At 34.6% G+C, this 16,576-nt stretch overlaps 1 protein-coding gene across 2 annotated transcripts in view; it reads left to right on the forward strand.

The window, feature by feature from the left end:
* LOC123539215 (macrophage mannose receptor 1-like) overlaps window positions 1–16,576 on the forward strand; it is a 46,438-nt gene that overhangs the window by 8,339 nt on the left and 21,523 nt on the right. For both annotated transcript variants that reach the window (XM_045323744.2, XM_045323743.2), the window contains 7 exons: window positions 1,921–2,145; window positions 3,038–3,123; window positions 3,531–3,615; window positions 7,255–7,476; window positions 11,040–11,125; window positions 12,573–12,657; window positions 15,439–15,663. In XM_045323744.2, the coding sequence (XP_045179679.2) occupies window positions 1,921–2,145; window positions 3,038–3,123; window positions 3,531–3,615; window positions 7,255–7,476; window positions 11,040–11,125; window positions 12,573–12,657; window positions 15,439–15,663 (1,014 nt within the window). The remainder of the gene's footprint in view (window positions 1–1,920; window positions 2,146–3,037; window positions 3,124–3,530; window positions 3,616–7,254; window positions 7,477–11,039; window positions 11,126–12,572; window positions 12,658–15,438; window positions 15,664–16,576) is intronic.

A 16,576-nucleotide genomic window follows, 5' to 3' on the forward strand; every position in this document is an offset into this window, starting at 1 on the left:
TACGGGTCTGCAATTCAGGATCGATATTAACTTGGACCCGTGTATCAATATCTACAATAAACCATTACGTAGACCAACATCTAATATAATCGCAGATTGATATTCAATGTAGACAAGGTTTACAAAAGAGTAAATACATTCCATATAAACCCCGGTTAGAAAATCGTGGATCAACTATCAAAATTGTTCAGGTCTTAGATCGCTATTTAATGCAGACCCAGGTCAACATTGGCAGCACAACAAATAAATTTGTTCCAAGCAGTAAACTGTAGTTCAGTGTAAACACATCTACGCAGGTTGACACTTTGAATTGATCGGGTGGTTAATCGACAAACAGTGTAGATCCAGGTCCCTAGTTGTATACTTACTCTTATGGCAGACCCGAGAATAACATTTAATGCTGCTTCGAGTTTGCTATAAAATATTTTAAAACATAACAAAGGGAAAATTATGATATGGTTGATATAAATGAGCGAGGTATTGCAAAGCAATATTTTTTTTATATCTTTGTCCCATAATGATTTGTTTCTAATGTGTTAAAGAATTTGGTTTGGCTATTTTTAAAAACCAATCTCTGTATTCACGAAAAAATCGAAGAAGGAGCCGGTACCTAATAGTCCAAGAATTACTTCATATCTGCACCCTTCTTAGTAAACAGGACTTCTATGAAGAGTTAAGTGTGTAAAGATATGAATCAGCTCTGGTTACCATGGAAACAATAAAAATTATACATTTTTGGAAAAAGGGCTATCCCTGATAGCCAATTTCGATTAGAATGTTACAATTTTTTAAATAAAGTGGTCTTTATGTCTGAAATAGAGTACATATTTTCATATTTGCCTGAAATACATACCTAAAGTAAATATTGTCTTTCAACAGCTTCATAGTTTTAGAAGCTCCAATTTCTACTACCCCCTTTAAGATATAACATTATCTGTAAAAACTGGCCTACATGTATATTTTCCGATTTCTGATGGAAAAGGAAAGTGTATGTGCTGAATATAGTACTTGTATGGATTCAGCAGAACCATAATACCTTTTTTAATTTAAGTAGGAATTTTAGTTGGTCATTCCTATTTGAGCTTTTTAGAAAATTTTAAAAATTTACAAAAAAATGAGTTTTTAGCAAACTCATTTATAGATGTCTGAAGTATTACAGAATAAGCTGAAAATGATATTACATTTCCACATACAGAATAATAACAAAACAAAACTAATTCGTGTATAATTAATCTACAAAGTTAAACTGTCCAAAACTTTTACTAGAATTTTAAAAGAATGCTCCATTGTCATGGCAACGTACAAGAAAATCATAATTCTGACCTTTAAAGCACTTTCTGTATCAATTGTGAGTTCATTGAAACAAAATAAGTTAATCTGCAAGCTGTTAATGTATCTAAGTCACCTAAAGCATGAGTTTTCTGGTCAGAATTAAGAAAGATACAACCACAATAATGATTTATGAACTTATAAGCATTGTCACAAGGTCAGACCTCAACAGCCTTGTATGCACTATTCTCTCTTTTGAGTAAATTAATTCTGCGTTTAAAAGCATTTGGAAATACTTATATCCAACTATTACTGGCCCTACAGCGGTCTTAATGACGAGTTAGGTTATGAGCCTATTCAGTGTTTGTGAAAAGTAAAAAAGAAACATCGGACAGGGCTGCTTGGAAATCAATTAGACTCAACGTTTCTCTTTTATATATTTCAATTAAGCAGAACAAAAAATAAATAATCATGATTCGTGGTGGTCATATTAACTTAAATGTAGCAATACTTGGCCCTTTGAGAATCGTTTGTACCAAGATAGAAGATACAGATGACCTGACCGAACATTATTATAGATTAGTTTATAGATTTCAGTTGAAAGTTGCCAAGATTAATGGCTAGATTTTAAATTTTTTTTCTATTTTGAAGTTTCGTCAAATTCATCTGAGTCTTGGATAGGTCTGATTGATAGAGAGAATGAAGGAAAGCATGTTTGGGATTCAACCGGAATAGAAGCCAGTTACCCCAGTTATCAAAGCTGGGCGGCTAACGAACCTAATGGGGAAGCCTGTATTCAAATGGACAGCAATAGCTACTGGTACGATGCAGACTGCAATCTCGAACGTACCTACTTTTGTGAACGCCTAGTAAAAGGTGAGGAAAGTTCTTTAAGAACCTTTGGATATATTTGAGCAGATTTGTCAATCAATATTATATGTGAACGTTTGGCCAAGAGTGAGTATAACTTTTACTGAACAGATTTTATGAACGTCTGGTTTGCGATTATTATAGTCGTCAACGACTTGTTCTCTTCAAACGTCAGTTTGATATTATATGAATAGTCCTTTGGTGAGCTAATGGTGAGTAGTCTTCAGTGCAAAGTGTTTTTATCGTCTGATTATCTAGAAATACAGCAGTTCGGTTGGATTAGAAAGATTAGAAAGAACAGTTCTGTATATGACTGCCAATGGGCTTAGTTTTGTGGGTAGTGACAAGTTCCTTGTTATCTTTTGATTTAAGAATATGGAGTTTTCTTTGTGAACACCCGGTTTAAACTAAGTATAGTCATTAATGATCAAATCACTGCGACGTCAGGTTTAAAGTGAGCGATATCATAAATAAAAGGCCGATTTCCAGTGATTTTTTTCACCAATGCACATGTTTTAGTGAAAGTAGTAATAGAGGCGAGAATAACTCTTGATGAACAGTTCTTTGTGAACGACTTTTGTGATCAGTGTACAGGCTTTTATGAATATCCGGATAATGATTAATATATTTGACAAAGGACAGGTCTTCTGTTTTGCTGTAGTAGGTCTTACGATTTTTTATGAAGAAATATGCATGTAAAATATTGCAATACTTGCGGAGCGAAATGTAATTCTGCGTTGGAATTAATACATATGTCACGGTGCAGATATATCAGTTCTTCTATAACACACACATACTACAATTATTATTCGTTCTTTAGCTAAAATGATATTAAAACTATCGTAAGTAAAAAAAAAAAATTCAATATTCTACAGGCTTTTTCTTTTTTCCGATATAGCGAAGTGTCCCTCAGGGTGGACATTCTTCAGAGGACATTGTTATAAATACAGCAGAGAAGTCAGGAAAGTCTGGGAAGAAGCTGAAGTAAGTTGTCAAAAATAGAGACCGTTTGCCAGTCAAAAGTCCTTATCATATTTTAACTACACATCTGAAAATTAGCGGATATTAAATTTCTAAATCAATTTTCATCTTTTTGTGGAGTATTGCAATGCTCTTTTGAGTTTTGTTCAAGCTTTTACAAAAGGAACTACGATGCGTTTTGCACAGACTGAAATGAAATCCAGTCTCACTGCTAAATATTTGTTGCTTCGATGGAATCTTTACTCAGAATTGTATACTCTATAGCAAATTGGAAATTGCAGATAGAAATGTGGGATTTCATATATTCAAATTTTCTCTTACAGAACAAACAGAAGAAAATGTCTTAAAAATTAAAGACAGTTATGTCTCAAAACAACAGTTATGCTTTTTCCGATTCATTGTTTCAACAGGCTGCATGCGTTGCTGATAAAGGTCATCTTGTGGATATAAATAGTGTTGGGGAAAATAAATTTCTTGTGAATCTTATGAATGCTGGTAAGTATTTGTAAAATACGTCTTAAAGTAGACGACTCATTAAGACACTTGAAAGTTTCAATACTATTACCTGTTCCTGGTTTATAAGTAGTCAGCTTCATGTTTAGTAGAAATTTAATATATTGAACTATGCTAAATGGATACTTTTATTTTACATAGTGGCAGCTGTTATATCCGCCAGTTCCTTTATTTTAACGGTCTATAAAATATTGACAGGAAAACGTAAAATATGAATCACATGTCCGTTGCACGAATGCTTTTTTTTAAATAATTTCACCGGACGACTTTGTCAAAATTATGCCTCATTTAAACTCTAAAATTTTGCTTAAAGTTTGCTAAGATATTATCATTATTAAGCAGATTTCTCAAAAAATACCAATTCATGTGCTTTCTTCCTTACACATGTCTTTGTCAACTTAAAAATATTGCTCAAAGTTTTGTTTCTAAGCTAGAATTAAGTTGAAGAATTTCAAATCGTTGAACGCGCTGTTTTTAGACAGCCATTGCTTTTATGGTATTATCTCTTCTTCTCATCACTAACGATTGTGATTTAGTCTTTATAATACACTACATATTCTTCAAGATCCGTGTAGTTATATTTCTTTTTATGATGTTTTCTCCTAAGAGTCCCATATAAACCCAATATATATAACATTACGTTGCGTAAATGTTTTTTTTCATCTCTTTCTATAACGTAGAATTGAATAAAACAAACTTCAGAATATACTTAGTAAAGGCGGTAAAATAATGCAATATAGGTATCGATCTGACAAATTCAGACAAGACCTGAACTTTTCATAGTGAAAGTCTGCGGGATATTTACACTTTTTATCACAATTTCGAGCATAGATTTTTTTCTATACAGTCAAACCTGTCTATAAAGACCACTCATGGGAGAGCCAAAATATTGTCTTTATTTGGAGGTGGTCTTTATTCACAGGTTGACATATACTGTAAATGTTACAATAGGAAACAAAACAGGTGGTCTTAAGAGCCAGGTGGTCTCTGCTCAGAGGTGGTCTTTAACACAGGTTTGACTGTACATAATTTTAACAATCTATATGGATTATATACAATGATAAATCAATATATAAGTAGAAATAATACGTTTTCATAAATTTCCTAGACTGTGCAATAATTATCAATCGTTCTTTCAATACAAGAGGGCCATGAAGGCCCTGTATCACTCACCTGACCTATTGACCTAAAGATCATCAAGATTAACATTCTGACGAAATTTCATTAAGATATGGTCAAAAATATTGTCTCTAAAGTGTTAACTGGCTTTTCCTTTGATTTGACTCGGTGACTTAGTTTTTCACATAACCAAGATTCGAACTTGACCTAAAGATCATCAAGATTAACATTCTGATTAAGTTTCATGAAGATACAGTCATAAATGTAGCCTCTAGAGTATAAACTAGCTTTTTCTTTGATTTGACCTAGTTACCTAGTTTTTTACTCCACCTGACCCAGATTTGACCTATAGATCATCAAGATTAACATTCTGACTAAGATTCATTAAGATATGGTAATAAATGTGGCCTCTACAGTGTAGCCTAGCTTTTCCTTTGATTTGATCTGGAGAACTAGTTTTTTATCTTCCATGACCCAGATTCAAACTAGACCTTAAGGCCATTAAGATTAACATTTTTTCCAAGATTTATGAAGATACAGTCAAAAATGTGGCCTCTACAGTGTTAATTAGTTTTTCCTTTGATTTGACCTCGTGACCTAGTTTTTAATTCCAAATAAACTGATATCAAACTCGTCCAAGATTTTATTGAGGGTAACATTCTGACCAAGTTTCATTAAGATTGGGCTAAAATTGTGAACTCTAGAGTGTTGACAAGCTTTTTCTTCGATTTGATCTGGTGACCTAGTTTTGATCCCAGATGACCTGCTATCTAACTCATTAATGATCATATTGAGAGTAACAATCTGATTAAGTTTCATTAAGATTGGGCCAAAAGTGTGACCTCTAGAGTGCTAACAAGCTTTTCCTTTGATTTGAACTGGTGACCTAGTTTTTGCCCCCATATAACCCGGTATCGAACTCGTCCATGCCTTTTTTGAGAGTAACATTCTGACCAAGTTTCATTAAGAATGGGCTTATATTGTGACCCCTAGAGTGTTAACAAGCTTTTCCTTTGATTTGAACTGGCGACCTAGTTTTTGATTCCAGATGACCCAATATCTAACTCGTCCAATACTTTATTGGGATTAACATTCTGACTAAGTTTCATTAAGATTGGGCTAAAATTGTGACCTCTAGAGTGATAACAGTCAAATTGTTGACGACGGACGACGGACGGACGGACGGACTACGGACGGACGACGACGGACGACGGACACATGGCGAACACAATAGCTCACCTTTGAGCACTTCGTGCTCAGGTGAGCTAAAAATTTAGACACTCACATTTAGTTTTAAGGTTGGTATTTCTAGAAAATCTTTACCAAGGTGCTCGTGGATTTTAAAATTGGGTGTTCTGTCACAACAATAAACTGAGTGGTGGTCTGTTGGATACGGTGTCGGCAGCTCAATCCAGGGGTCATTGCTTCGAACCCCACTGGGGGAACGACCGTTACTTCTCATATGACACAATAACTGTTTATTCCAGGAAGTAAATTCGAGAGTCGTTCCAATTAGCTTGAAGCTTTCATCAAAATCGAGCTAAAACAAATACGCATAAGCTGAACTTATGCCACATGCACTCAGCTGTCTACGTTCTAAATTTTAGCCCGCCGGCTTAGCTCAGTAGGTAAGAGCGTTGGTCTACGGAACTCAGGGTCGCGAGTTCGATCCTCGGGCAGGGCGTATGTTCTCCGACTATTTGATAAACGACATTGTGTCTGATATCATTAGTCCTTCACCTCTGATTCATGTGGGGAAGTTGGCAGTTACTTGCGGAGAACAGGTTTGTACTGGTACAGAATCCAGGAACACTGATTAGGTTAACTGCCCGCCGTTACATGACTGAAATACTGTTGAAAAAACGGCGTTAAACTAAAAAAAAAAAAAAAACGTTCTAAATTTTAGGAAATCGCAGACGTTTTCTTTTCGTTTTTGGTTTCCGTTGTTGTGATGTCTGCTTAATATATGTACTTTGGGTTAAGAATAAGAACTGTTAGAAGAGACAGCGTGCTCTACTGTTTTGGTGCTTGAAATTGAAAAGGCAATATCTGAGTAAACAAGTACCTTACTATTATGTCGTCAAGAGTGGATACACATCGATCGGGTAAGTGATTTGAGGCTAATTGCATGATGAAATAAAAAAGGTCTAATAAAAAATGGCAGTTAAATTATTTTTCAACGGTCATGTGATTTTGATTTTTACGTCACGTAATCACTGCTGGAGTTTGAGAATAGGCATAAAACTGAACTTCAACACGCCATGATTTCTTTCTGTTTACGGATTTTGACTTCAACACTACTCCCAGAATAGAAAACAATGTAATTTCTCATTCATTAAAGTTGTAAAACTGTGCATGGCTTACATATAGCTTTTCATCTCATATTAAATTTATTGATAGTTTATATTCCACATAAGACGAAGTAGGAAATACTATCTGATAATAAAGTCTTTGACATTTCGTTTTGCTATAACCATAATATTGATTCTTTATTTTTTTTAGTTTATGTATATATATCTGATGCTTGGATTGGACTGAATGACAGAGAAATCAATGACACCTATGTATGGGTATCATCTGGACAAAATGCTACATATACGAACTGGGGTCAATACGAACCTAACGATGTTGTGTGGACACAAGCCTGTGTACTAATGGACAAACGTAAAGGACAATGGAACGATAGGCGATGCTCATATTCTAGAGCCTATATATGCAAGAAAGGTAAGTTTTTTAAAAATAATCGTTTTGCTTATGTTAGAATTATGTAACGGGACACTTGGTAAAATTTCTAGACATAATGTTGCTTTTTTGTTCGAAAAAAACCTTTCATCTGCTGAATTGATACTGTTCTAAAAGTTCAGTTATCGGCTCATATTATACAGTTATTGAAATAGAGAAAAGTGGAAACTTCACAGGTCGCTCAACACGACAAAAACGAAAATGTTGCAGACTCAGTTTGATTGAGCCTGTTCATGGACGGTAGTGGAAATGCATGCTACCGTCCACGCCCACTAGCCCCGGGTTGAGCAGAGCTGAACATTTACACATGCTAGAAACGAATTTAGAGACATCCGCAGATGTATTCAAACGGCGGTGAACATTCAATGATACACGTGTTGAAGCGTGTAATTCCATAAAGAGTGGCGTTTGGTCCCCAGATAAAATAAAGGGTTTGCCCCAAACGAGAAAACAATGGGGAGAATTAAACAAACTGGAATTTAGAAAGGGGATTTGAGGTTATGGAACCTGCGTATCACAGGAAATGTCAAAAGTCAAAATTAAAAAGCAGGCACAATATCTAAGGGGTGATTAAATAATACCCAATGCTATGTAAGCATGTGTATTGTACTTTAAGTCTATAATTGTTATATTATATGCACTTCTTAAATGCACTCTTTTTACTGGTTCATATTTCATACATATCATACGAAAATGTATTACAAGAGCCAATATCACTTTTGCGGCTCAATCTCACTTAACTGAGGACTTTTTTAATGACGGCAACTAAGTATTAAGTACGGAAATGATCTTGAAAGATTTATGAAGAGTGTACCCGTAGAAGATTTGTTTCATTCTTACATGTATGTATCAGATCAAGATTTGGTCTGAGCTTTGGTAGATCTGCTCGTTTGATGCATGAAAACCGTATTTATATAACTTAGATTACATACTAGAATAAAGCCTGGATATGGCATACGGAAACGGGAAACAGTTTACGAATGATTGGGAACTCGTAAATAAATTTATCTATACCGTAATATTGCTATTTATCTAAAAAATGAATTGATATGTTACTCTAAAACTTTGACATTGAATAATTCCTAATAATGTCTTAAAACAGCTTGATTCTGAAATCATGGTTAGATATTAAAGAAAAATATGCAAATGGACAGATACATTATATCATTAATTATTGGGCTTGTAACTGACCTTCTACGGAAATATGTAGGGTCAGTATGCTTTATAGAGGGCGAGGCTCTGCCTCGGGAAATGAAAAATATTTTTCATGAATTAATTGCATCATGTGGGTAAATTTATTAAAATGGCAATATGTATCGACACATTTTTAAATTGAATCATTTGACCTAATTTGAATAACATTTGAAAAATTCCAAATAATGTCTTAAAATCAGCTTGAAGTGTGCGAATCACTTTAATTCTGTGCATATATCTAAACACCGATCTGTACATTTCATTTCATAGTGTTATAGACTGGGTTTGGTTTCGACTGTGAGATTTATCATTAAAATCTGAAGTGTAGAAAAAAATATTCGAAAAATTGCTTTCAAAAATGTCGTTTTCCAGTCAGAAAATTGAGGTCCAGATTTTTAAGATTTGATTTATTTGATATTTACTGATCAGTTGAATGACGCCATATTATTCATTTGTCCGCTGCTAAGTGGCGTCTATGGTTAAACTGCCGTCAGTTGCTTTTAAAAGCGCCAAGTCTGGAACTAAACAAGCGTACAAACAAACGTTACCTTGAAGCTCGCTTCTCGATTGGACTCCTGATAACATTTTCTTCAACCTAAATGCCCTACAGTGATATATCTAACTAGAAGCCATATTTTTCTTACACATCATTGATTTAAACTTACTGTTAGATCGATCAAATTGGTAACAGGGTTATTTTGTGACACGTGGCTTTGTATGTCCCCTATCGGGGACAATAGGAATGTCATCCGTCCATCTGCCAGCCCATCAAATACTGATCAAGCATATACTGAAAAAAATATTCAAGCTAGAATCATACACTTTTGCATGTCAATAGAGGGCAAGATGCAAACTCTGCACAAATACGACTTATCATTGCCGGTCGTAAGTCAAGGTCACTATTAAAGGTCAAGTAAAATCGTTTCTGCTCCCTAAATTTTGTATGCATTGATCAATTATCTTAGTATATGAAACAATGTGTGAACACAGGACCAGAAAATATAACAACACTGGAAGTTACAATTGCAGATCAAGTATAAAGGTTTCTGCTCCAAACTTTTAATTGCTATGAAGGATTTTTATTACTTCACGGAAATGTTCCCCTGTCTCTACTTTACTCTGTTTTCGTCTTTTAAAGCCGTGCATTTTTGTGCTAAATTAGTTGGTTCGTCCACAAATGTCCCGTTTAGGATTCATGTGTGGCTGACTAACACTGTTGCCAACAACCACACGGGGAGAATACTAATAAACTATACCAAAGGTAGATGATTTTTGTATAGTATTTTATATAGTATTATATATAAGTTATACAGTAATTTACAGACATACACGGTTGAAGAGATATGACTTTGATTTTTTATGGCTAACGCGGTTTTTTCCATAAAAAGAAACAAAACGAATATAGTAAAAGAATCAATTTACAAACTTTTGTTATGAAAAGGCTGCTATTTACAAATCACAATATTTCATTGACAAGTTCAAAATTAGATCATAATTCTGCCAGTTTGAAAACTATTTTTATAACTGTCCTCGAATTTTTGTTTTCGTTATTTTGTTTTCAAAATGATAATATGAAGCCAAGGAAAAACATGTTATGGTAAAGGAGTTTGAACAAGTGAAAAAAACCCGAATATTCAATTTGTCAAAACTTTGTATATGGCGGTTTTTACAAAGATGAATAAGCTGTCTTTGGCTGGGTAACGTAAACTATATCAATACAGTTTGATTATAGTTTATGTGACACAAGAATAGCAGGGCAGAAAGAAAATAAAATGTTTGACATTTTTTTTTTTTGTATTCTGATACCATTTTTACGTCATCACATTTCCACAGCTATGTTTTATGGTTAAAGGTCAGTAATTCAAATCCTTCTTTGTTTCATATAAAAAACGACAACTTCATGTCGTCTTTACGTATCTTTAAAGAACGTCATTTTTTCCTACACCAATTTTTCATGAAAGTTCTATCAGAAATTAACGAAAAAATGAAAAGAAAATAGGGGGTTGAATAGTTCCTAGTGAAATGCCAGTCAGTTGTGGTCTGCTACCCTACAAATGGCGCATATTTACTCTCCTCTGCGCAGTAAACACATACTTCCGGTTTCGATCTGCAAAACTTGTCATGTTGGTTGAATGAACAAGAAAACCATCTCATTTCATGCAGAATGTATTCTAGTAGCGAAAAAGTGTGAATAAAGCACTCGTTCTACACGAATTTGCGCAGAAAATGGGAAAATTAGGGTCTATTTATTATGGACTTCTTTCGACTACACCACGGAAGCACATTTTCGACCGAATTACTGACCTTATTCCTTATTTGTATCTTTAAATTTCATATTTTCATTTCTATAGCGTCATGTCCATATGGATGGACACTCTTCGGAGAGAGTTGTTATTTATATAGCGGTGATGAGAAAAAATCTTGGGATGCGGCTCAGGTAAGTTTTTAAAATAAAATATTCATTTAAAACATTCATGTAAGTAAGACAACTAACGCGCACAGTTTTACCAGTGTTCTTCCGTATGTTTCTGTATTGTACGTACAGAAGTTCAAAACATCAGGCGTTGTTTCTATAAGTGTGATTGTTCATTGAAAATTGCTATTTCCACAATGTTTAGTTTGACTAAATCTACTAGCATTTACTTACTGTAGACTAGGTAATTATCACTTGGACTTTATTTCTCTACTTCATAGTAACAAATCTGTCTGCTCATAGCTTGCGAGATCGCAAAAAAATGAGTGCTTGTATTTTAAGACATGAATCAGGCTGGTATATTTCTTTGTTCGAGATAGCTAGGTAGTTTTCTCAATAATAGAATAAAAGAACCATATTGATTCAGCAGAGTCTTCATTAAATACTATCTGAGTAGTCATAGGTTCCATGGGATAATTGTTACGATAATCTACTCAATTATCTCGATACGTTTACGTAATTGTGCACAGCTGCCGTTTACTAGCTAGACAGCTACCTCGATACTTTGAGAGAAATTATCAGTACATTTCGAACTTGCCTGAAAAGTTTACCTATCATAAAAAAGCCTAATTTTCCTGAGATAAAAACATATATAATAGGTAAAACAGTTTTTTCCTATAATGGTTTCAGCAAAATTGCACAGTATTGCTAAAAAGTTAAATAATGTAAATAGTTACCAAACATTCCATGAAAGCTTTAATACCACAGTCAAACATACCGCGCGGATAACTACGTTTAGCTACGGATAGAAACGTAATGATCCGTATCAATCCGTACTTGAGCCATACGGACTGGTACGGATTGATACGGGTTTCTACTACTTTAAGGTACGGCTCAAGTACGGATCGATACGGATTACTACGTTTCTATCCGTGGCTAGACGTAGCTCTCCGCACTGTATGTGTTACTGGGGTATAATACCACAGTCACACATACGGCGCGGATAGCTACGTTTAGATAAGGATAGAAACGTAGTAATTCGTACCGATCCGTACCTGAGCCGTACGAATTGGTACGGATTGATACGGGTTACTACTTTTAGGTACGGCTCAGGTACGGATCGATACGGATCAGTACGGATTACTACGTTTCTATCCGTGGCTAGACGTAGCTATCCGCGCCGTATGTGTGACTGGGGTATAAGCAAGTGTTGTGCTAAAAAATTTACAGGTAAACCATTGCTGAATATGTACAGTAAAATGCATACAATACAGTTAAGAAGCTATCAAGTTTCAGAAATATGTCATGATCATATTAATCACACTATATTTATTCCCAAAATGACATTTTAGCGAATATAAACGAAAATTGAAATAATAGAGAATATATAAGTTATTAAGCAAACAACAAATTTGTTATTTTCTTTTACTGTGTTATAATAGTCATGACAATCGATTTCTTTTTCACATAGTCTGCATGCTTTAATGCTGAAGGACAACTTGTAGAAATCGAAAGTGATTCAGAGAATAACTTTATCGTTGAGCTGAAAACGAACGGTAAGTGTTTCTAAAAAAATAAAAGATAATAGCTAAGTGTAGATTTCAAAGAGCATTAAACACTAAAACACAGCCTGAGATTCATGCATTTTTAAAGTAGGTCCACAACAAAAAGAAGTTGTAACGGAAAAATATTACAGACGGGTTGCTTCAAAAAATCCAGCAAGTACATCTAAATTTATTCAAAATATAGAGAAGATGGAGAGAGGTGGGGTTGAGGGGAGTAGATTGAAAGGGAACGTAGAACAAGGATGAGTAGACAAAGGGAAAGCTACACACGTAGCATTTAATCACAGTTACACTACAACGTAAGACACAATAGCGCAGACCTTCATGTAGCACAGATAAATGCACAACCACAAAAAACTAACTAGCATAAATATACAGATAAGTAAAATACAACAACACTGTAGGGCACTGCTTCAGATAGACAAGCGCACAAATGTACACCTGTGTGCAGGAAAAAGGGGGAAAAAACAATCATGTGCCACTTAAGGATTCCGGCAGCCAATATAAAGGGGATGGGTCACGAAAACTTCCTAATATTAGTATAAATGGAGGGGAAGACAAACAAAAGGGCATCGCAAAGGAAAGGGAGAATGATGGGGGCAATAAGGGGACTGAGAACAAGGAGGAAAAACCGCTTACAACAAACAAGACAGCATACGCAACACTACACACAAGGCAGGCAGAAAACCAGTTGAAAATAAAGGCACTGCCTTGAAATGGTCAGTAACCTATATAAAGGAAACTTGGTGTTTAAACGCGTTTAGGGCATGCCACCTTCGCACTTTACCCTATTTTCAACAAGTTAGACAACACAACGTAAATAATATCCTCGCTGAGGCTTTAACATTTTTAGCAAAACAATTTATCAGATTAATTAAGTAAAACATAAAATTAAGGTAAAGGTAGATCGTAGATCGCAATTTAGGTCAGACATGGTTTAATAGCAATTCAAATTGATTAGGTGGTAAATCGGAATTCCAAGTAGACCCAGGCCTTCAGTGGCATATTGACATTCAATGTAGACCAGGTTCTTAAATCTCAGATCAACATTCAGAATTATACGGATCCTAGATCAGCATTTACTAGTGATCAGGATGTGCAGTTGAAGAACAACATTAAAAGCAGTTATGGTTAAGGTAGTATATAGAAATTCAATTTTCAGTCCTGTGTAAGCTATTGTGCACCATGGTCTGCCATACCCGATTAACATTTAAAAAGAGCAAGTTCGTGGATCATTTTTTATCAAGTTGTACATATATGAACTATTTCAGCAAATAGACTCGCATTTCAAGTTGGACGCGGGTCTTGCAATCACTGTTTCTTAAGTCGAATTAGGACAATGCCTTTTTAGAATGCGGATTAAAGATCTAGGCCATTCTGAACGCCATTCAACCATGTTGATATACGATTGAAGGCCTGAGTCTGCATTAAATATTTATGTATGAGTTAAACTATTCGAATCTTGATCAACAGTCCTTACTTTAGACAGTTCCATAATTGGTTAATTGGTTCTACATTGAATAATGGAGTGAGAAGCAAAGAAATGTAAGTAAGCGGAGATCGCCTCATGTGAATCTGCCTTAGGAAATAAATGTTTCCATATATAGCACAAAATCAAAATCAAATTTCCAACAAGATCAGCCAGGTTTCAAGACTTCTTTTGTCTTAAATCTCTCAGATTATTTATCAAGAGTTAAATTATACTGATTCTTATTTCCTTAAAAAGATTTTTTTTAATAGGCGAGTTTTGCCGAAGTGTATGTACATTGCAACACTTTTAAACTTTAGATAAAAAACTATTAGGATCTCGAACAACGGCCCTGACTATTCACAGTTCCATTATTGATTAATTTGTTCTACATTGAATGAAGTAGCAAGAAGCAAACTTATGTAAAAACTAGAGACAAAATCAAAGACAAAATTCCAAAAATATCAGTAAGGTTCAAAGTTATTTGTCTTGAAATTCTCAAATTATTTATCTAGAGTTAAATACTGATTCTCATTTCCTTAAACAGATCTCTTTATTGGATGAGTTTTGCCGAAGTGTATATCCATTACAACATCTTTCAATAAAAAAAAGGAACTTTTGCACAATGCATATGTCAGGAACAAACTGCGAAAACTTGTTCATATGCAAAATTATGGCATATATATTTGTGCAGTGATATTCAAATCGTATTACGCTTTTTCTTTTGTTGTAAAGCGTCTGGCTAAACTAAAGAACAATTTATCTATGGTGTAACTACTTATCATGCCCAATGAGAGACCGGTCACATTCTATATAAAACTCATGGCGTAACCGTAGAGAGTCGGTGACTCGACGAGTGAACATTAAATAGATATGTCGATGGGATTAGATAGACTGCGTCTTCAATAATGTGTAGCGGCATTGAGAAAGCTCATGAAGTATTTTTAAAGACAGACATGTATTGGTATTCTCACAGTGGCTAACCTCTTCATATCAGTAGCGTACCTTGTAATTCAACGGTTATTCTGCGATCTATGAATCGAGATAGGCTTGTCTCTGTCAAATATCTATGAAAGGTAGTAACATAGCGTAGGTAGTTACTTGCTGTGAACAAGCGGGTTATATTAGATATTTCTCAAAGACAGGAAAGGCCTTATGATAATGTTTCTTTTTATATGCTGATTTACATATAAGTGTTGTTTTTTCAATTGTCTAATTGACACACCTTTTTTAAAACATTTATCAATATCTTTTACATATATTTTCGAAAACTGAGATTTTCATATTCCTTTTGGATTTCGAAGTTTCGTCAAATCCAACTGAGTCTTGGATTGGACTGCATGATATAGAAACTGAAGGAAAGCACATCTGGGTTTCAAGCGGAAATAATACTACTTATAGCAGCTGGGGATCTGGCGAACCTAACGATCACGATGGGGGAGCTTGTGTTCAATTGCACGGAAATGGAAAATGGAACGATACTGATTGCCAACTCGAACGTTCCTATGTTTGTGAACGTTTAGTATATGGTACGTTAAGTCGTCAATGAATAGTTCTTCATGAACGTTTATGTATCTCTGAGCAGATTTATCAATGAATGCTTTTGAGTGAGCGTTTGACCCATGGTAAGTATTATAGTCAATAAAACGTGTTATATGAATATCTGGTTTCACGTGATTTTAGACATCAACGAATATTTTTCTACCAATATCACGTCAGGTTAACTGTGAAAACAAAAATGAACAGTTTATTGTGAACGACTTGGAAACGGTGAACGTCCAGTAACCTATAATTATAACAACCAAAAAAAGTACAGCTCTGTAAATGACTGGTAAATGCCCAGTTCTTTCTGAATGCTTGGCTGATGGTGAGTATAGACGCCAACAAGGGGGTCATTGTAATCATTTGGATTGAAATCAGTATAGTCATCCATGAATGATTCTCCTTGTCAATTTCACTTGTAAAAGACAGATTATATGAAAATGTTGCTCTTCGTGATAAGTTGTGTTGTGAACGTCTGGATAACGATTAGTTTAATTGTCAAATACAAGTTCTATGTGAACGACTGTTTGTTATCAGTGCACCGATATTTATGAATGTCTGGATAATGATTAGTTTAATTGTCCATTGGTATTTTCATGAATGTCTGTGAGTATATGTTCTCACCACTGTGTTAATGTTTCAGTTTCTGTAAGTATAAATTATATAAAACGTTTAAGCTGATCAATTAAATTCATTTTATCGTCATTTGGGTGTAAGAAGCAACAATACTTTTACCCTGTTTACATTCGGATACGTGGCTTAAGATCAATAGTAAATAATAGTATTAATTTTGTTTAGAACTTAATTATATGAATAGGTCTATGATTCTCTAATGACATCTTACAGTTATAGGTTATTAAAGTTGTATAAAATATGTGCTTGTTCTGCAATGGGAATGTT

Source organism: Mercenaria mercenaria, chromosome 18, assembly GCF_021730395.1.
Source record: "Mercenaria mercenaria strain notata chromosome 18, MADL_Memer_1, whole genome shotgun sequence".
Taxonomy (NCBI): domain Eukaryota; kingdom Metazoa; phylum Mollusca; class Bivalvia; order Venerida; family Veneridae; genus Mercenaria; species Mercenaria mercenaria.